Source organism: Lithobates pipiens, unplaced genomic scaffold, assembly GCF_037356315.1.
Source record: "Lithobates pipiens isolate NorthernLeopardFrog02 unplaced genomic scaffold, aLitPip1_a1.2 Scaffold_25, whole genome shotgun sequence".
NCBI lineage: Eukaryota > Metazoa > Chordata > Amphibia > Anura > Ranidae > Lithobates > Lithobates pipiens.
This window is the reverse complement of record NW_027507787.1, coordinates 15082631-15105937: the sequence shown is the minus strand read 5'-3', so window position 1 is coordinate 15105937 and position 23307 is coordinate 15082631. Positions and strand designations below refer to the sequence as shown.

General features: G+C 41.0%; 1 protein-coding gene across 5 annotated transcripts in view; it reads right to left on the bottom strand.

Annotated features, from left to right (window-relative positions):
- Positions 1–23307, bottom strand: part of FAM13C (family with sequence similarity 13 member C) — a 247721-nt gene that overhangs the window by 84136 nt on the left and 140278 nt on the right. For all 5 annotated transcript variants that reach the window (XM_077454123.1, XM_077454128.1, XM_077454127.1 and 2 more), the window contains one exon: positions 15868–15980. In XM_077454123.1, the coding sequence (XP_077310249.1) occupies positions 15868–15980 (113 nt within the window). The remainder of the gene's footprint in view (positions 1–15867; positions 15981–23307) is intronic.

The following is a 23307-nucleotide window of genomic DNA, read 5'->3' as shown; positions in this document are numbered from 1 at the left end:
CTTGGCCAGTCCATCACCTTTACCCTCAGCTTCTTTAGAAAGGCAGTGGTCATCTTGGAGGTGTGTTTGGGGGTTATGTTGGAATACTGACCTGGGGCCCAGTCTCCAAAGGGAGGGGATCGTGCTCTGCTTCAGTATGTCACAGTACATGTTGGCATTCATGGTTCCCTCAAGCCGATTTTCATGCACAAGCGGGAATTCTGACAGATTTCTGGAAAAAGGTTATAGGCCAGAGATATTAAGTAGAGATCCAAAAAAAACAAAAAAAAAACAAGATGCTTCCTGAAGACGTTAATGACGAAATGTACATCGAATCGGTACCTGGTCACGCTCTTGACGCCATATCCGGTATCTGGTTGTCGGCTTCACGGCTTGGAACGCACGCCGTATTGACAGTACGGAGGGAACACATTGCACCTACCGATTGTTCTACTTTGAAGGCGAGCAGCCCCAGTAGCGGCTCGGGCACATACGAATGTAAGGAGCCATTTGGCTGTATTTTTTTATATCATTTTTAACAATAAAATCAGTATTAAACTATGGATTTTCTATGCTTTTTTTCTGCATACCGCCTGAAAGTCTGAAGGGGGACGTACTATCCTATGTATCCATGTCAATATCTATGTGAACAGGCACATACCTGTACAAGCGTTGTTTGACTTACTTTTTAATTAAAGTGGTCAAGCAAATCTGGTAAGCAGATTATATTTGCACATCACGATTGGGTGTCGGCGTCCTTTGGTGGAGGTATATGCAAGTTCTCTGCATCTACCTTTTTTTTTTACAGTCTCCAAGATTTTCTGCACGTAGTGAACTTGGGATTATTTATTAAAGAAGCTGGAGTGGCACATTTATGAGACTTTTTTGATTGAATTATCATTTGTGAAGAATTTTTCTATTTGTCACTGGATCACGAGTGGGAACTTATTGTTTGTTATACACATTGATCAATAATTTGTGTTGTTGGTGTTACACGTATTGGTTACCAATTATGTGAGTTTCTTATTTGTTGAAGAAATTCATTAACATATTAAGGTAATAAGAGCGCCCCTAAATTTGTTATTAATCCAAGTTCTTAGTCTGCTTGTCTTCAGCAAACTGTTTGCGGGCTTTCTTGTGCATCATCTTCAGAAAAGGCTTCCTTCTAAAATGACAGCCATGCAAACCAATTTGATGCAGTGTGTGACGTATGGTTTGAGCACCGACAGGCTGACCCCCCACTCTTCAACCTCTGCAGCAATGCTGGCAGCACTCATAGGTCTATTTCCCGAAGACAACCTCTGGATATGACGCCGAGTGTGCACTCAACTTCTTTGGTTGACCATGGAGAGGCCTGTTCTGAGTGGAACCTGTCCTGTTAAACCGCTGTATGGTCTTGGCCACCATACTGCAGCTCAGTTTCGGAATCTTGGCAATCTTTTTTTTTTCAGATCCTCAGATAGTTCTTTGCCATTAGGTGTCATGTTGAACTTCCAGGGACCAGTTTGAGAGAGTGAGAGCGATGACACTAAAAATTCAACACACCTGAGACCTTGTAACACTAACGAGTCACATGACACCGGGGAGGGAAAATGGCTAATTGGGCCCAATTTGTACATTTTGGCTTAGGGATGTACTCACCTTTGTTGCCAGCAGTTTAGACATTAATGGCTGTGTGTTAAGTTATTTTCAAGGGAAAGCAAATTTACACTGTTATACAAGCTGTACACTCACTACTTTACATTGTAGCAAAGTGTAATTTCTTCAGTGTTGTCACATGAAAAGATACAATAAAGTCTTCAAAAAAATGTGAGGGGTGTACTCTTTTGTGAGATACTGTATGTATATTATATATACACACACACACACAGTTGTGCTCATAACTTTACATACCCTGGCAGAATTTATGATTTCTTGGCCATGTTTCAGAAAATATGAATGAAAACACATCTTTCACTCATGATTTGTGTTTGGCTGAAGCCATTTATTATTGACTTTGTTTACCATTTTTAAATCATAAAGGCAACAGAAACTACCCAAATGACCCTAATCAAAAATTAACATACCCTGGTGATTTTGGGCTGATAACATGCACAATGGGGTTTGAACGGCTATTAAAGGTAACCATCCTTATCTGTGATCTGTTTGCTTGTAATTAGTGCGTGTGTATAAAAGGTCAATGAGTTTCTGGACTCCTGACAGACCCTTGCATCTTTCACCCAGTGCCGCACTGACGTTTCTGGATTCTGAGTCATGGGGAAAGCAAAAGAATTGTCAAAGGATCTGCGGGAAAAGGTAGTTGAACTGTATAAAATAGGAAAGGGATACAAGAAGAAATCCAAGGAATTGAGAATGCCAATCAGCAGTGTTAAAACTCTAAATCAAGAAGTGGAAAATGAGGGGTTCTGTTGAAACCAAACCACGGTCAGGTAGACCAACTAAAATTTTAGCCACAACTACCAGGAAATTTTTCGGGATGCAAAGAAAAACCAACAAATAACTTCAGGTGAAATACAGGACTCTCTGAAAACATGTGGTGTGGCCGTTTCGAGATGCAAAATAAGGATGCACTTGAAGAAAGATGGGCTGCATGGTCGAGTCGCCAGAAGAAAGCCAATACTACACAAATGCCACAAAGTATCCCACTTACAATACGCCAAACAGCACAGAGACAAGCCTCAAAACTTCTATTGGCTGAGAAGGTACTGGAGAGGTAGGGCAGCTATAATCTCAGGATTTTTAGACCAAAAGGATGTCGGTAAGGGACATTTCAGAGACTATGTAAAAATCTGTTGTTTTTACATCTCTGTCCCTGGTTTTACTGAGGCTGACAACCCTGATGGGGCCCCCTAGTGGCCCGGGGCCCTCGGGCAGTGCCCGAGTTGCCAAAATGGTCAGTCCACCCCTGGCTTCCTTTGGAGAGGAGTCAACAAGGCCAATGATGAAAGGTACACCATTCCTACTGTGAAATGCGTAGCTGGATTGCTGATGTTTTAGGGTTTTAGGGATGTGTGAGCTACAAAGGCACAGGAAATTTGGTCAAAATTGGTGGCAAGATGAATGCAGTATGTTATCAAAAGATACTGGAGGAACATTTGCATTCAACCAGGAAGCTACACATGGGACATACTCGGAAATTACAACATGCCAATGATCCAAAACACAAGGCCAAGCTGACCTGTCATTGGCTACAGCAGAATAAAGTGAAGGTTCTGGAGTGTACATCTCATTCTCCTGACATCAAAATCATTGAGCCACTCTGGGGAGATCTCAAACGTGCAGTTCATTCAAGACAGCCCAAGAATTTACAGGAAATGGAGGCTTTTTGCCAGGATAAATGGGCACATTTCCCATCTAATATAAAGAGCCTCATCCACAAATACCACAAAAGACTTCAAGTTGTCATTGATGTTAAAGGTGGCAATACACAGTATTAAGAAATGGGTTATGTAAACTTTTGATCAGGGTCATTTGGGTAGTTTCGTTTGCCATTAGGATTTAAAGCGGAGGTCCACCCTAAAGTGGACCTTCCGCTCATCGGAACCCTCCCCCCCTCCGGTGCCACAATCGGCACCTTTCAGGGGGGAGGGGGGTGCAGTTACCTGGATAATCCAGGTAACTGCACCCACTTCCGGGATAGCTCTCTGCGGAAAGGGGCGTAACTTACGCCCCTACCCGCAAGTGCCCCGCTGCCTGCTGGGAAACACACAGATCCCAGAGGCAGCGGGGAGCGTCCTTATTGCACAGCGCGATTCGCGCATGCGCAGTAGGGAACCGGGAAATGAAGCCGAAAGGCTCCATTTCCTGATTCCCATACCCAAGATGGCGGCGACAGGACCCGACAGACGACCTAGAGATCGGCTTCGGGTGCCGACATCGCGGGCGCGCTGGACAGGTAAGTGTCACTATTTTAAAAGTCAGCAGCTGCAGTATTTGTAGCTGCTGGCTTTAAAAAAAAAAAAAAAAACGCGGAGTCCCGGTGGACTCCCGCTTTAAAAAAAAGGCGGCACAGTGGTGCAGTGGGTAGCACTCTTGCCTAGCAGTAAAAAGGGTCGCTGGTTCAAATCCCAACCACAACACTATCTGTCTGGAGTCTGCATGTTCTCCCTGTGCCTGCATGGGTTTCCTCCGGGTACAAAGACATGCTGGTAGGTTAGCTGGCCTCTGTCTAAACTGGCCCTAGTATATGAAGTTTAGGGACCTTATTATTGTTATACATTATTATTATACACGATTTATATAGAGCCAACAGTTTACGCAGTGCTTTACAATGTATGGGGGGGGGGGGGCAACACAATTACAGTACAGTTCAATACAAAAAGGTACAGGAGGGCCCGGCTCGTAGAGCTTACATTCTAAAGGGAGGGGGTGGTGGTACAAAAGGTTATAGCTGCAGAGAATGATTTGATGGGGGTGGCTCGGGGACAGTTAGGTGGGTGTGGGATAGGCTTCCCTGAATAAATCAGTTTTCAGGGATCTCCTAAAGGTGGACAGGGTAGGGGCTGATCGGACAGACAGGGGCAGGGAGTTCAAGTGGATGGGAGAGGCTCTGGAGGATAAGTCTTGAAGGTGAGCATGGGAGTATTATTATACACGATTTATATAGCACCAAAAGGTTACGCAGCGCTTTACAATGTATGGGGGGGGGGGGGCACAATTACAGTACAGTTCAATAAAAAAAGGTACAGAAGGGCCCTGCTCGTAGAGCTTACATAGATTACCTTAGATTGTAAGCTCCTTGAGGGTAGGGACCAATGTGAATGTACAATGTATACAGTATCTCACAAAAGTGATTACACCCTCTCACTTTTTTGGAATTATTTTGTTATACCTTTTCATGAATGAATGAAATACTTATATAGCGCACAATGCGAACTGAATCGCCTCTAGGCACTGTGGCGAGCTTTGATAATCTGCTAAAAGAGGAAGGTCTTGAGTTTTTTCCTAAAAGCCAGGTGATTTTCTTCCAGGCGGATGTTGATTGGTAGAGCATTCCATAGCCGAGGCCCTTGGACAGCGACAACACTGAAGAAATTACACTTTTCTACCATGTAAAGTAGTGAGTGTAAAGCTTGTATAACAGTGTAAATTTGCTGTCCCCTCAAAATAACTCAACACAGCCATTAATGTCTAAACCGCTGGCAACAAAAGTGAGTACACCCCAAAGTGAAAATGTCCAAATTGGGCCCAAAGTGGCAATATTTTGTGTGGCCACCATATAATAATAATAATAATAATAATAATAATAATAATAATAAAAAAAAGAGTAAACACAGTTGATTGATAATAAATGGCTTCAGCCAAACACTAACCATGAGTGAAAGAAAGGTTTTTGTGTTATCATTCATATTCTCTGAAAATGGCCAAGAAATCATAAACTCGGCCAGGGTATGTAAATTTATGAGATTGGATTAGATAGATAGGAGTGCCTTGCAAAAGTATTCACGCACCTTGGCATTTTTCATGTTTTGTTGCCTCACAACCTGGAATTAACATGGTTTGCGTATTTGCATCATTTAATTTACAGAACATGCCCACAACTTTGAAGAGTTTTTTTTTTTTTTATTGTGAAGCAAACAACAAATAGGACAAAATAACAGAAAAAGTCAATGTGCATAACTATTCACCCCTCTAAAGTCAATACTTTGTAGAGCCACTTTTGCGGCTATCACAGCTCCAAGTCGCTTTGGATAAGTCTCTGAGCTTGCCACATCTTACCACTGGGATTTTTGCCCATTCCTCCTTGCCAAACTGCTCCCGCTCCTTAAATTTGGATTGTGAACAGCAATCTTTAAGTCTGACCACAGATTTTCTATTGGATGGAGGTCTGGGCTTTGACTAGGCCATTCCAATGGATTTACATATTTCCCCTTAAACCACTCAAGTGTTGCTTTAGCAGTGTGTCTGGGGTGAACCTCCGTCCTAGCCTCAAATCACACACACAAAGTGGTACTGGTTTTGCTTAAGAATATCCCTGTATTTAGCCTCATTCATCTTTCCCTCAACTCTGACCAGTTTCCCAGTCCCAATTGTTGAAAAACATCCCCACGGCATGATGCTGCCACCACCATGTTTCACTGTGGTGGTGGTGTTCTTTGGGTGATGTGATGGGTTTTCATTTTGAGAGTCGCCCACGTGCCATTTTGTTTTTTGCTGAAAGCAATGGCTTTCTTCTGGCCACTCTGCCATAAAGCACAACACTATGGAGCATACAGCTTATTGTCGTCCTATGTACAGACACTCCAGTCTCTGCTGTGGTACTCTGCAGCTCCTCCAGGGTTAACTTAGGTCTCTGTGCTGCCTCTCTGATTAATGTCCTCCTTGCCCAGTCCATGAGTTTTGGTGTGAGGCCGTCTCTTGGCAAGTTTGCTGTTGTGCCATGTTCTTTCCATTTGGTTATGATAGATCTGATGGTGCTCCTAGGGATCATCAAAGATTTGGATATTTTTTTTTGTTATAACCCAAACCTAACTTATACTTCTCAACATTGTCCCTTACTTGTTTGGAGAGTTCCTTGCTCTTCAAGGTAGTGTTTGGTTAGTGGTGCCTCTTTCTTAGGTATTGCAGCTTTTGGGGCCTTTCAAAAAGGTGTGTATATGTAATGACAGATCATGTGACACTTAAACTGCACACAGGTGGACATCATTTCACAAATTATGTGACTTCTGAAGGTAATTGGTTGTACCAGAGATTTTTATGGGATTCATAACAAAAGGGGGTGAATACATACGCACATGCCAATTATCAGTTTTTTATTTCTGAAAAATAATTTTATGTATATATTTTTCTAATTTGACTTCACCAACTTAGACTATTGTGTTCTGATCCATCACATATAATTCAGATTTAAAAAAACATTGAACTAAAGGCTGTAATGTAACAAAATTGGTAAAAAGCCAAGGGGGTGAATACTTTTGCAAGGCACTGTAGATAAGATAGATAGATATATTTTACACCTAATCACCTAAAGAAGGGCCTTCCATGTCCATGTATTCAGAGCTTGCTCTCAGATACATTGTGACGATACAATTTATCCTTTTACCGTCCTATGGATATTCATTAGCTGTGTTTACACTGTTAACAATGACTGTGCTGCTCTAATGCAGTTACACATTAGTTTTATGCCATCCAGGTATGACTTTTAAAAAACCTTGAATACTTATCAGGATGTGCCAAGATAAATGGCACCTTCTGCAAAACCATGAGTTAGTGCAAAAGGACAGGACCAATGCTTGTTTAGCGACCTATCAACAGTATAAACAATTTCAGTAAAAGGTTTTGTAACCAAGACATAAAATTAGTTTACATTAAACATGGTCTGTAAATCATTTGCATTCTAACATTCAATAATCATCTAGAAACCAGGCTATAGTTAACCACCACAAAAACATTTAAACTATAACCTAGACATGCTGTGCCCTATATCCTGAAAAACATTAAAGAGAGTGAGTGGAACAACAGCATTAAGGCTGTGAAGATGGGTTTTCAATCTGTGTGAAACCGGCACAGTCTCAGAACTTGGAGCCAAGGCTGCTGTTAGAAATCATGGGGCCCTGTAAAGCCTTTCTGAGGTGCAGAGCAACAGTGGCACTGGTGCCCCAAAAAAGAAAAGAAAAAAAAAAAAAGAAAAAAGTCCCTTCTCTGCTCCGACCTCCTAGGCCCCACTATGGAAAGATGTGATGGTAAATGTAATTTAGGCCCTGGTAAGCAAGTAGGAGCATGGGAGTGGTCCAGTAAAATCTATTTCAATCCAGTAGAACAGAACCAGTTGTACTGCCTTATCAGCGGCCCGGCTTGGAGCCCAACACTGCTGCAGGCTCCTATTTTCACAATGGAATGTAAAAGATTCCTTCTACATCATGCTGAAAAACATTAAAGGGGAACTGCAGTCTGCTCACATAATTTGTAATAAAAACATCTTTGCCATTCTGAAGCTTCCCTCCAACCACTTTGCATATTATAGGTTACTGTTTTTCTGTACTTGGCAAAAATGCTGCAGAAATCTCCCTTCACCGAGTCTGGCTGCAACCATTTTAACTGTGGGCAGTTGAAGCTGCTGCCTCTTCACTTCCTGGATTTACACAGACAGAGGCACAACTCCAGCTCTGCATCCCTGCAGATTTCATTGGCCCTCTTATGAGTCATTCCCCCTCTCTACCTTGCAAACTCTCACGAGAGTGAGAGAGAAAGCTTTACATGATGTCATAAAGCTCAGCTTTTTACCGGACAAGAAACAGGAAGTGGGCTGTATAAGGTATTTACTGGCAGAAAAAAAAATGTTTTACTATCCAAAGTTAAAACAACAAGGGCAGAAGATTTAATAGATGGAAAGATGAAAAAATGGCCGAAGTTCCACTTTAATGTTCAGACTGAAGGTAAATACATAACTGTACTTGCTTTGATGTTCAGTTATACAGTAAGGGATCTTTACTCATCCAGTTAGCTTATCTGGCAATTGGTAATGAGCTGCGATCTCATTCAACAGGCGAAAAAGGTAAAACCACATCCATATGAGTGATGTGCCCGCCATGTTTTTACATACACCGAAAAGAAAAGCAAAACCATCTCTTAGTTGTTTATACTATGGGATCTAAAACCAATACAAGGTAAATCTGTAACACGTCAGGGGGAGCAGGTCACTGAAAGATATACCCTCAAGTTTTCCCAGAGTAGAGCTAATTGATTTCACACTTTCATTTTGGAAATGGGCACCTAGATCTGGTCATTTTTGTAAGGAGGACATCTCAAAACGCTACAGCACCCGTCAACGCCACAAGCCAAGGAATCTCAGGAAAAGAAGCAATCGGGCAGGTTGGAAAACTATGTTCTATCTCCGTTGTTTCCTGAGATAAGCAGTGCTGTCTGCAACGTACCTCCTCAGAATCCCCCAACAGGCCAAACAATTGTGTGAGCAGAATGTTCTTTTTTTTTTTAGAATGTATGCTGCTGGCAGAGAGGGTGCCTAAGGAAAGTGCCTCTTTGGGTCTATGGCTCCTTTACTGAACCTTCCTTCAGGTATGTCCAAACAAACATAATTGTGCTCTAATCTAATTCTTTTTAGATTTTAAAGCAGTGCAGGTGATTATATTACTTTAAGTGCAACTGTGCTTTGCCTATGCAGAGAAAAGTTAACAGCAGTATTGAATCCACATACACAAGCCAATGTAGCAATAGTTACCTTGGTAAAACTGGTGCGTGGATGCCATTATTAGATACAGAAACCAGGAGATCAAGAAGCAATAGAAAAACAGCCATTGGGTAACTACTAACTCTACCTCATGCAGTTCCCATCTCTACCATCTCATTATCTGCAAGTCTAAATCGGAGGCCATGCACGTAATGCTGAGCACTTAGCCTGATGTGTGCCGTTGTTTATGTAGAGGGTCATAATGGTCTAAACATGTAATCACAACCTGCATGCAGTGACATGACGCATGTGTGTAAAAGGTGCACTGATGGCATACATACAGGAAGTGTTTGGCTGTCAGGAACCTTCTTCAAACACTTCATCTGAAGAACAGGGAGTATAGAATGACTATTGCATCCAATGTGCATGTTGTCCCTTGTAAATCTTTTCCACCATCCAACCAAAACTTAAATTTGCTTTAGATGGGTTAGAACTTTTTTTTTTTAAACGTTATCATTTTTACCTACCATTGTGGAGATTTCCCCTTAGGAATTAAGACATCTCATCAACAGAGATAAAAACAAAAATGATTGGTAGATTGGGATAGAACTTTTGACAGGGTTATTTTAGTGGCTTGTGTCTGTTAGAATGTATATATTAAATATTACATAAGCGTTTTATGTAATTTCTATTCAGCAAACAGGTGAAACTCTTGGCTGGAAAGGTATCTTCTCACTTCCTGTTAAGAAATTTAAGGTAAATCTCTCGAATGAGACAAAAATGGCAAAATAGTTTCAACTATTGCTGCTTTTCTCCGTCTCCTTACCACCTTTTGAAAAATCCCAATTACATAGCTCAGTTGCTCAAAGTGAAATTTACATGCACAACTGAATAAGTGAGGAGTCATTCCTCTGACTTAAACGGCTCTGCCCAAGGTTGCAATGAGATGAAGCAACTCTGCTGTTCTGACTCTTTGGCTAACACATTTTGCTCTGAGAATCCTTTGCCGTATGAACTAGAAAGATGTCCTGGGAGTTCCTGGGTTCTAATATTCTAATAAATACTCCAGCGAAATGTGCCACGCCCATATAAGCTTGGTACACCCCACTAAATATTTTTTTGTTCAACTTAGCGAGTTGAACAGAAAAAAACCAACAGCTCCAGTGGGAGCCACTGTACTAACAATCCGACGTTCGTACAGCGATCTCCCCTGCTGAGCTATTGTGTTCTGACAGGGGGTTGGGGGTTTCCTCCACCAGAACACTCTGGTGAGCGCCCTCTGCCATTGGCTGAGAGCGCTGATGGGCTGTTGGTCTTCCAGCATGATCATCCAACAGAAGACGGCCGCATGGCCAGCTTCTGTCGGACCGCCTGCCATACACATGGTTCGAATGTCGGCCAGTTTTAATTGAACCAGCCAATGCCACCGGACTTTCGGCCAGTGTGTATTTGGCTTAAGATGTACTGTATTCCCAACAAAAAAAGGAATCATTCAAGGGGACATGTTAAATTAAATCCATTTTGTGAGGTTGGGTTGTCACTACTGCAAAATTCGCTAGTAAATGAAGAACTGAATGTGGGATAAATATTTTTGGCAGTGAATTACAAATTTTTCCAGCAATGTCAGCCCAGTTAACAACTGACGGGGCATTTTACATATTTTCCCCTTCTTGGAGGTGCTCACACAATTCCAGAAACAGACACCAAGAATTCTCAAATATCAAGAACAATAGTGCCCAGTCTGAACAAAAGCCCTTTGTTTCATTTTAACAATATATTATAAGTTGTTTGTGACCAACTAGTAGATTGGCTGTTATACATTTGCTTATCTGTAGAAATGTTTGGGAACAAGGCCTCTGAGTGGGAGCGGCAGATCACAGAGTACAGAACATGGCATACAAATACATTTGGTACATTGTACTTCACTTTAGTTCTTAAAAAATTACAGGGCTAAACAGATTCAAGAGGGTTTTTAGAAAGCCTGTGTAATGGATGTTTATTAGATAACAGTAGCTGCAGTATTATAACTATCAAATGGGAATGGAGCTGAAATATCCACGTGTAATCCAGTATCTATGCATTCAAATTATTAAAAGTATTACAAACCAGAATAAAACTAGGCTCAATGACGCTTTACATAAGGATAAGGATCTTTATTTCCAGCCACCTAATTGTTTCACAACTCACATTACTCATAATGTTGTATAAAGTATATCTAACTAAAAACTATTTTTTTTTTATAGAGTAGGTGGAAGTTGAAAATATTTTGCCATTTTTGTCTCGAGAGATTTATCTTAAAATTCTTAACAGGAAGTGAGAAGATACCTTTCCAATATAAGGGCACACAATCTGGCATAGATCATGCAATTTTCTTACCTACAACCAAGTGTTGCAGGAAAGAAGGTCGCTCAATTTCCCCATTGACGCGGTCAGTGTTGTTGGGGGAATCCCTCCTGCAGAGCTATTGTGTTCTCCCAAAGTGGAGGGTTGTGGGGAGCTGTCTTTGCTGGCACAGCAGAGTTATTACTGATAGCAGCTATCGCCACTGGCAATAATTGCATTCTAAAAATCCAACATGCTTTTTGTACCGAAGTCCAAACAATGGATTGACTTGGGTGCAAATGAGCCTACTCATTGATGGGTTGAATCTCAGCCGATCCCAGCTGCACCGCCTGAGATTTGATTAATCTATGGCCGGCTTTAGACAGTTGTGCCGATTCTAAATTTTGTTTGTACCATTACTTATATCAATCCGAATGGCATTGGTGATCAGGACAATAGAGCGGGTTGCACTGGGAAAAAAACAGACAGCTCCGGTTGGGAGCCGCTGTACTAACCATGCAAGGTTAGTTCAGCGATCTCCCCCCGCTGAGCTGTTGTGTTCTGCCCCTCGCCAGAACACTCCGATCAGCGTTCTCCGCCATTGGAGCACTGATTGGGACTCGTCGGCTGCTGGTTTTCCAGCATGCACGTCCAAAAGACTGACATACACATGGGCTGAATGATTTTTTTTTTTTTTTTTTTTTTTTTAACTGCCCATTTGGCCCATGTGTACAGGGATTTAGAATAAGAACCTCCGTAGCAGAGACACAAAAAGGTGAGAAAAAGCCGACACTAGTTCTAGTCCCTTGCCAGTCTATCCAAATCTAAAAAAATAAAAAATAAAATAAAAAGAAAGACATTTTTTTTCCCTTTAGTAACATTTTAAAGCAGAATTAAACCTCAAAACACAATTGTAATATATTATATTTCACCTTACCAATCCTTAAAGTGGCCTTAGATGTGATGGCTGCATTTGTTTTCTATTAAGTCTCTCTCTCTCCTTTATTTTCACCTGGTGATCCTACCAGTAAATCTGTTATTTTTCAACAGAACAAGCTTTTTTTCCAGATGTATCAGTTATAGGGATGAGACAAATCATTTACCACTGACAGGGGTGCTTACAACGATCAGCCTATATTTAAAACCTTTATCCCAAAAGGAACAAAATGGTTTGCTGTAACTGCTTATGAAGCTGGAGTTTGGACAACAGCATTGTCAGTTTGTGATAGGGGAGTATTAGTTGGACTAGCAGATTTAGATACACTAACAATTTGATGCCAAAGGCGTTTTTTTTTTTTGCTACTGTGATTTGACTTCCTGTTAGAGGGTGGTTACACCCATTCTCCGAGGTCCCACTGTATGTAGGAACACAGCCACTCTCACTTACTAGCTCCCAAGATGGACGGTGCACTATATATGGGATTTTCAGTGTGCATAAAATATTGCACATGGATGCAGCAAATATGCATTACTCGTTCCAAACAAAACGGAAGTGAGGTGGAAAAGGGAGGAGATTTGGGAGCTCAGAAAGGAGGTTACAAGGAGGCAAGGCAGGAAAAGACAGAAAACAGGTTACAGGAGTAATGGGTGTGTACAGATTATTTTTGGAGATTAGGAATACAGTTTAGTGTCAATTTATATGTGATGGCTGCATTCGTTTCCGTTTTTTCTTTTAGGCTTTTCATCTTCATTTTCACCTGGTGATCCAGCCAGCAACACATCTTCTGTCTTAGCCCACGTACACGCGGTCGGAGATTTTGGCAACCAAATCCGTCGGATTTTGTGCGACGGATTGTGTCCGAAACTGTTGCATACACACGGTCGGGCCAAGTTGGCGCAAAATCCGATCTTTCAGAGCGTGATGACGTAATTTTGTTACGATGGGACTACATTCAGGCTAGTAGCCAATAGCTTTGATGTAAGAATTTGATCTGAGCATGCGTGGCACTTGGTCCAATGAAAATGCTCTACACATGATCGGATTAGGTCCGTCCGGCCCAGTTGGTCGGGAAATATTTCCAACATGTTGGAAAATTGGGTCGGACGGAGATTCGGACGGAATCAGTCCGATGCATACCACATACAGTCGGATTATCTGACGACACGGTCCGATAAGACTCATTCCGACAGATTCTCCGACCGTGTGTACAAGGCTTTATGTTTCCACTGGAGCAATGGAAAAAATAAAAAATAAAAAAAAAGTCTGACATTCGGCCCCGTGTGTATACCTGTCAGAACACAATAGCTCAGCGGGGGAGATTGCTGGACTAACCTTGCATTGTTAGTACAGCGGCTCCGACTGGAGTTGTCAGTTTTTTCTGGGTTGCACAAAAAAATAAAAAAATAAAAACCTGTTAGGCCCCTTTCACACATGCTGATGCTATGTCCGTATTTCATCCATCCGTTTGCGGATGAAATACGGACATCCATTCATCCCTATGGGATAGCGGGTGTCTGCGGATGAGCATCCGCAGACACCCGATTTCGTCCGCCTCCGCAACAGTCCGATTCTGCAGACGGAGGAAAATCCTATTTTTCTATCCGTCTGCAGAGCGGATCGGACGAACACGGACACACGGTCCGTGCTCGTCCGATCCCCATAGAGGAGAGCGGAGAGCTGACAGGGCGGTCCCTGCACAGTGTGCGGAGACCGCCCTGTCCGCAGCCGGCTCAGCGGGGACAACGAAGCGATCCCCGCTGAGCGAGCGGATCTTCACGGGGCGGATCATTACTGATCCGCCCCGTGTGAAAGAGGCCTTAGTGTGTACCCGGCTTCAAAGTTGTTATGATTACCAAAGGTGCATCTATACTAAATGCTGCCTTGAAGGGGGTGTACTTATGCAATTTGTCATTTTGTGCTTTTTTCATTGTATTTGAATTAGTCTTCAAAGATCTGTTTTAGACTGACATAAGAAAGTCTGGAAATCAATGTAAAAAGTAATTATAAAAATAAAAAAAATATAAACCCACTGTGATTTAATAGGGCTCTTCACAATCAGGAGTTTTTCAAGCAGTTCTGTGTTAAGAAAAAAAAAAAAGTAAAATGCTTCCCTGAATGTTTTCACACTGGGGTGGTGCACTTTCGTTGCGGTGTAAAGAATTCTGCTTGCAGCATCTTTGGAACATATTTGGAGAGCTAAAAAGAAAAAAATGGCCCAAAAACGCTTCTCTCCTTTTATATGAATGGGAACCACATCCAAAAGCGCCCCCCACTGGCGCAGTTTTTGAGGCACATGTCCTATAAAAACTGCACCGCCAGTGCTGCAAAAATACTCCATTAACTCATAGGCATTTTACTGGCAGTTTTGAAGTGAACCAGTGTGAAAATGCCCTTAGGCTGCTTTCACACTGAGGACTTTTTCAAGCCCCTTGGCGTTTAAAAAAGCATCTGAAAAGCTGAAGAAAAATGCGTCTCTTTAAAATCTATGAATGTGTTCACACTGGGGCGGTGCGCTTCCGTTACGGTGTAAAAAATCCTGCTTGCAGCATGGTCCGGGGAGATAAAAAAAATGAATAAATCCAAACACACTCCTCCTCACCTCCTCATTGAAGTGAATGGGAACAACATCAAAAAGGTGCCTCAAAAACGCCCCCGCTAAGCATTTTTGCTGCAGTTTTTGAGTCATGTATCCTTTAAAAACTGCACCACAAGCACTGCAAAAGCACAGCAAAAATGTCAAATTAACGCATAGGCGTTTTACTGACAGTTTTAAAGCAAACCAGTATGAAAGTGGCGTTATTGTTCTACGACAAAGCCTGAAGTAGGGAATGAATACGTTTTATAGGAATACAGATATTACAGCTGTGTTATGGCTTTTAGCCACATTTAAAAAAGGTTAAGGTCCCAAATACAGCATATTTGCATTGTACACTATTATTTATAAGCACACAGGATATTTCATGGTGTGCATTTACAGTATACATCTTCATCTGACAAATTTTGAGTTTCTGCACATTCTCTTAATGATTATTTACAATATAATGCAGAACAAAATTTTAAATCAATATTTAAAAAAAAATAAAAAATCTGTAGAACTGTAGGGTTATTTTTATTTTAGTAAAAGCATATAAAATTATCTAGAAATGTCAATGGTTCTTCAGTACTTTTTTTTTACACATGCAATCTATCATAACATTATTTTTACAGCCTAAAATACAGATAAAGTACAAAATAAATTGGCTAGGACTAGTAAAACACCGCAATACAGTTCCTGTGCAAATAAAGTCCTGTAGTGGAAAACACTTTGCTGTAAGTACATGATTGCTTGCAGGTACTTTATTTGATCATTTGATCATTTGATCATTTGATTATTTGATTATTTGATCATTGCATGGGCAAACACAGTTATCATCTCACTTTATCATCGCCAGTCCTTGAGCTGCATTGTTAGGTTGCTATGACCGTTATATAATACTTCTTATAATAAAAATCAACTTACCTTGGCTGGAAATCAGCAGCTGCTCTCATAGATACATGAGGACTGTGCTCATGTGACATCATTCCTTTTGTAGTCCAGATTTCAGGAAGGCATTGACTTATAGTCTCAATTTCCTGCAGGATGAAAATACTCCAGTTAAGACAAGGCCAGGTACACAGTGGCGTTAGTGGAGAGAGATAAATGTCACAGTAGAAGCTTTTAAAATGAAAGATGATATATATATAAAAAAAAAAAAAAAAAAAAGTTAAAACATCCTCTCCAGAAAAAAGCGCAAATGACAATCTGGAAAATGAAAGAACACCACCTGAAACAGAAAGCTTTCCCATCACTAACAAAAAAATAAAAAAAATACACAAAAACACATTTATACAGACAGAATATGACACCAGACCACTGTCATTCATAACCAGCAGAACAATGTGTGCTAAACCAGTGTACAGGGCTTGAACAATCAGTCTTGAGTCAGGTGTTGTTCCAGACTTCTCTCTAAACAAGTCTGCCTAAGCGTTCCCACAAATAACTAGATTCTGAAAATTATACAGCCCTAAATGCTTAGTTAAGCTTAAAGCATTATCATTTTACACACGTCTCTATGTTTTCTGTGTAAATAAAAATTAAATATGGCAAAATAAAATCGGATTGTAAAAAAACAGCAGACTAGATTATCTGTAATGTCCACTTTGTTGCTGTTTTCCCCCATATTAATCATATTTACTTTGCAGGTTGTGTGTTTTTTTTTTTTTTTTTGTATGATTTTTTTTTCCCCCTACCATATATAAAGTCAGCTTGGTTGTAGCAACAATCAGTTTTGGCAATCTGACAAATTTATATTTAGAACTCCAGAGATGTCTCTAAATTAAAAATGGATGACATACTAGGGGTTATTTACGAAAGGCAAATCTACTTTTCACTGCAAGTGCACTTGGAAGTGCAGTCGCTCTAAATATAAGGGGAAGATCTGAAATGAGGGGAAGCTCTGCTGATTTTATCATCCGATCATGTGGAAGCTAAAATGCTGGTTTTTTATTTTCCTTGCATGTCCCCCTCTTGGATCTGCGGTGACTTTACTTTCAAGTGCACTTGCAGTGCAAAGTGGATTTTCCTTTAGTAAATTAACCCCTACTGTCGTCAAGAGAAGGCATCCACCAGGTCTCATTATTGGTGCTTAGGCCTGGTTCCCACTGAAGTGATTTCTAAAGGCCAGTTGTGTTGCACAAAATTGCATGGCAACATAAATCATATTATTCATTATGATTCAAATGAATGCAGTACGGTGGGCTTTTTGGCGCAACTTGGTTGCAGTTACTGTACGATTTTGGCCCCATAGATTTTAATGGAAATGCACAAGAAAAAAAATAGTTGTAAGCTGAGGAGTCCTTGTCCTCATCAACATATGTTGACGACAAAGTAACCCCATGTTGAGGGCATGTGACCTGGTATGGTTCAGCAAAGGAGAAGTTAGGTCCCCCTTAAAATTCACACCAGACCCCAAGACTATGTATGGATTGTGGAGGGACCGCCACATTCTTTTTTTTTTTTTTATGACAGGCTTCTATGTTTACATACGGAGAGGAGTCACTGGTTGTTGGGATGCTGGCCCCTTAACAATGAGCATCAGTGAATTGCTCCTACAAAAAAACGCATCAAAAACACATCAAAACACTCCGATGTTGTACTACAAAATCAAATCTCAGCTGCACTAGTGTGAACTCAGCCTTAAAAAAAAGGCTATACCACTGTTTCCTTTAAAAACAATGATGCCTGTAGCAACAATTTATGAACAATGCAGATCATAATACTGTAGCTGTGGTACAGTGCCTTGAAAAAGTATTCATACCCCTTGAACTTTTACACACTTTGTTATGTTACAACCAACAATGTAAATGTATTTTATTGGGATTTTATGTGATAGACCATGACACAGTGGCACACAATTGTGAAGTGGAAGGAAAATGATAAATGGTTTTCAAAATGTTTTACAAATAAATATGTGAAAAGTGTGGCGATCATATGTATTCAGCCAGTTATTGTCCTGCTGGAAGGTAAACCTCTTTTTTCTAAGATTGCACTATATTCATCTCCATCCATCTTCCTAACAACTCTGATCAGCTTCCCTGTCCCTATTGAAGAAAAGCATCCCCATAACATGATGCTGCCACCACCATGTTTCACGGTGGGGATGGTGTATTCAGAGTGATATGCAGTGTTCGTTTTCCGCCACGCCAGAGCCTGAGCACCTTCTTCCACGTGTTTGTCATGTCCCCCACATGACTTCTCGAAAACTGCAAATGGAACGTCTTATGGCTTTCTTTCGACAATGGCTTTCTTCTTGCCACTCTTCCATAAAGGCCATATTTGTAGAGTGTATGACTAATAGTTATCCTGTGAACAGATTCTCCCACCTGAGCTGTGGATCTCTGCAGCTCCTCCAGAGTTTCCATGGGCCTCTTGGCTGCTTCTCTGATTAATGCTCTCCTTGCCCGGCCTGTCAGTTTAGGTGGACAGCCATGTCTTGGTAGGTTTTCAGTTGTGCCATACTCTTTCCATTTTCGGGATGATGGATTGAACAATTCTCCGTGCGATGTTTAAAGCTTGGGATATTTTTTTTAGAACCTAACCCTGCTTTTAAAACATCTCCACAACTGTATCCCTGACCTGTCTGGTGTGTTCCTTGGCCTTCATTATGCGCTTTGTTCACTAAGGTTCTCTAACAAACCTCTGAAGGCTGCACAGAACAGCTGTATTTATAGTGAGATTAAATTACAGACAGGTTGACGCTATTTACTAATTAGGTGATTTCTGAAGGCAATTGGTTCCACTAGATTTTAGTTAGGGGAGTAAAAGGGGCCTGAATACAAATGCACACCACACTTTTCAGATATTTATTTGTAAAAGATGAAATTAAAAACATTTATAATTTTCCTTCCACTGGTCTATCACATAAAATCCCCCCAAAAAATGCATTAACGATTTGGTTGTAACATGTGGAAAATTTCAAGGGGTATGAATACTATAAACTGTATATGTGCCTCCTTACTCACAGCAACTCTGCAATCCTCTGATCTCTGTGTACCTTGAAGATTCCTCCATATTATGCTCATCCTAAAGGGCAGAGCCCCTTACCTTTTGCCATAGTGGGGAAGGGTAACCCATACCAGGAGTTACGCAAGTTACCTACATTTACATTAGCCAACAAAATAACAAATACTTATCTCCCTACATTAATGCCAAAACTCTGGGGGAATCCTGATAGTTAACAGAAAATTATATTTTTCTAATTAGAGTTAGAAGATACAGAACATATCTAACATAAAACGTCTGAACTGTGACACATTTACTACTGCTTTTGTCAGTATTTATAGTAAATATAGGCAGCCATTGTAAAAAATAAAATAAAAATACCAGTGCACATGAGAATTTCTGTTTAAGATGCAGTTAGTTGTCAAGCCATAAATGGGAACAATCCAACTGATCCAGGTGCCACTGGGAATAAAGCAGACCACTTAGGAGTCCACCAAACAAAAATAAGTGCTTTCAACGCTGAAAGACATAATTTTACTGGCCAATTCTTCCCACTACTCAATGAACAAGAGCAATGGTAACCAAGTGTGCACCTCTTCTCTTTAAGCAAGTTTCAAGATAATCAATGGCAGGTTTTGAAGGGTTTTTTTCTTGCCCCAAGTCATCAGGAAGACATTCATGGGCACTCTTAGCCCTTGTACACACGGTCGGAGAATCCGTCGGAATGTGTCCTATCGGACCGTGTTGTCGGATAATCCTACTGTGTGTGGTATGCATTAGACTGATTCCGTCGGAATATCCGTCGGACCCAATTTTCCAACTTGTTGGAAATATTTTCCAACCAACTGGTTCGATCGGACATACTCCGATCATGTGTAGAGAATTTTGATCGGACCAAGTGCCACGCATGCTCAGATCAAATTCCTACATCAAAGCTATTGGCTACTAGCCTGAATGTAGTCCCATCGTAACGAAATTACGTCATCACGTTCTGAAAGATCGTATTTTTTGACAACTTAGTCCGACCGTGTGTATGCAACAGTTTTGGTCAAGATCCAACGGGCAAAATCCGACGGATTTGGTTGTCAAAATCTCCGAACGTGTGTACAGGGGCTTAGATATAGAAAAAATGCCTTACTGCTATAGCTTCCCATCATGCTCAAACCCATTATTACTGTCATATCTATGCACAAATCCCTAGCCAACTGATCTGCATGGGAAAAATGTATCTGAAATAGATTTTCTATTATTCTTTTGCTTCTCTGAGATAAGGCTACAGAGTCAGGTATCTCTTCTCATTACACAAAAATGTACAAAACGTTTTACGTGTAGCCAACATTTTTTTTAGTTTTGCAGTATGAAAGGATTAGAACCCTTGTCAAAACCTTGTTTAGACCGTACCACCTTCCATATTTGTTCTGGTGACCATTGTCAACGTGACAGAAAGTGATGGGAAATCCAAAAGTTTACAGTTGTCATCAGAAGAAAAGTTGGGGTAAATCGTTCAAAGGGGACACCTGTTCCAGAGAAAGTTTTCTAAGAGGAGAATTCCCCTTAATTTCTAGAAATTTCTTATGACTCCTGTTGGGTTTTCAGGAGAGGATGTGAAGGGAAAACTCCCCAATGGGGTAGAAGCAGCAAAGAACTCAGAAGAGTTTCAAACCTTCCCCATTGTATCCGAAACTAGAAATTTTATATACACTTTAAGGCAATTTGAGTGTGCACATGTATGGAAATCTGTTAGCCCTTGTACACACGCTCGGAGATTCCGATGGAATGTGTCCTATCTGACCGTTTTGTCGGATATTCCGACTGTGTGGTCTGCATCGGTCTGTTTCCGTCGGAATATCCGACGGACCAACTTTTCCAACTTGCCGGTAAAATTTTCAGACAAAATGCTCCGATTGGACATACTCCGATCATGTGTAGCCTACTCCGACAGACAAAGTGCCACGCATGCTCAGATCAAATTCCTAGACCAAAGCTATTGGATACTAGCCTGAACGTAGTCCCGTCCTAATGAAATAACGTCATCACGTTATGTACAATCGGATTTTCCGACAACTTTGTCCGACCGTGTGTATGCAACATCACTTCCAGACCTCTTCCAGAATTAATCCGTCGGAATTACTCTGACGGACTTGGTTGTCGGAATCTCCGACCGTGTGTACAAGGGCTTACAGTAGCAGGTTTTTTACACCATTATTCTAGGTCTATGACTAGCCTTGGAATAGGCAGACTGTCCTTGGGCAAGTTGCTGAATATCCAGAACTGTTGCAATTCTGGACAGTGACAGCAGGATGCACACAGAATTTTCTTCTGTAATGAAAGGAAGTGAAGGATTTGTCTAACTGCCGAAAACAGTTTTTCTTACAGAAAAATCTCCTTATGCGAGAAGAGCTTTTCACTGCTGTAGGTGCTTGTTCTTGCAAACAATCCCTGAAATTGTAAGCACTAGATTTTATCACTGGGCAATGTATATCCATCCTTAGGCAGGTTTTACATGATTTATTTTCTTTAGTTCAACTATCATGTTGAAAGAAAGAAAATTGATTATTTCCCAATTCACACATTGGATGGGGGAACCAACCCATGGAGCTATTCTGACAGCAGGGAGGCTTCCCCGACATCAGAATACACTCATCAGCACTGGTGGCACTGATTGTGCTAAAAGATTCCAACAGGCTGGTTGTACAGAAGACAAATCGAGAGATCGACTTCTGTACAACCAGCCTGCCCATAGATGAATTGAAACTGGGCCAGTTGATACAAATGTAAAACAAACTGAATGCTGTGGAATCAGGTACTGCCCTAATTTTCTCTACTGCTCTGGCAATTGGCACACAAGTGGCTCATAGAAAATGGCAGTGATGATCCAACCATAAAGCGGCGCACTTTTCCTAAACTTAAAGAACTGTGGTCAAAATGAAAAAAAACAATATGTGATGTAAATCTGTTAAATAACTCACTGGTTGTTTTGCAAATAACAGTAAGGATATTAACCTTTTCCCCTTGCAGCTGAAAGCTCTCATGTATATTTCCTGTAATAAGGAGACAATGCTGCTTTCTAGGTTTCTAAATACCTTGTTGTCCCCTTTTGTGTTATGCCGCTCTGTACAAACTACAATGTGTCATCATTACAGCATGTGCTGAATTGCTCTTTCATCCATAAAAAGCCCTTCATCTCAATCAACACAGAAGTCCCACCAAGGCTCTGTTGTGCAGAGTATTGAAATCATGTGCTGGAAGCTTCTTGTTTGCAGCAATATAGCTTTACTTTTATGGAGAAATGGCTATACATATTTTACAGCATGGCTTTATCATCGAACAGGAAACAAGAACTAACCACAAACAAGTGCACTGAACTTAGAAAGACGGTACATCCTGTGATTACATTATATCATAGATACACACTATAATACCACAGCGCCACCTGCTGCATAGATAAGTATAATGCATACAGTATATAGTTCACAGTACTTTACATTACATGCTGTTGTCCTTCCATCAGGCTCCACCCACTCCCCCCTCACGATTGGCCCGTGATGCCCCACACATGCTCTCCTTCTGCCCCTTCTATGCTCCGTCTACCACCGCCTATCTCTATACAACCTGTTCCTGTGTATTCTACCTTTCACTGAGAGCATTGCTGGGCAGGACTGGTAGTCACAAACGTCAAATTGTGCTGACTCCGTTTTACATAACACATCCAGTTATTAATTGACAGATGAACGCTTGTTATTTAAAATAGACTGAGCATGATGGAAGGCATAAGGAGTCATGGGAACTGTAGTTCCCTGTGGGAGATGCAGAAGCTAGCACAGTGAAAGGAAATGACATACTAGCTCTGCAGAACTCTTCCCACCATCACTAGCATTATCAAGAAAAGGAGGAATGGTGGGGGGGGGGGGGGGATTAGAGACCCCAATTGCATCTATATGGTAGGAGAATCATAAATCACATTTGTTATTTTCATTACCATGTGTAACTTTGAGGTGCTTTAATAAGGGTTTACTAAACTTAGCATGCTGCCTTTAGTTACTTTATTAAAATGAATAGTACGCATAAGGCATTATAATTTAGAAGCACAAACATGAATAGTTATATTTATATAAGGAATGAGACTGCTAATTAGCACATGTTTTCTGCTAACACATCTGGCATCTTAATTCAAAAATGTTAAAGCTGAACTCCAGGCACAAATATTTTCATTATTCCGCAGCAACAAAGGATATAACTTCACTTTGTGCATACCAAATGCCTTTGCAAACCCAGTAATTGCCTTGTAAAAGTATCAGTGACATCATCATGTGCTATACATAGCCTGAGCAGAGAGCAGAACTGTGGGTGGGACCAATAGATCCCCACCAACTACAGACTGCCTGCAAAAAAACTACAGGAAAGGCAGACCAGACCAGT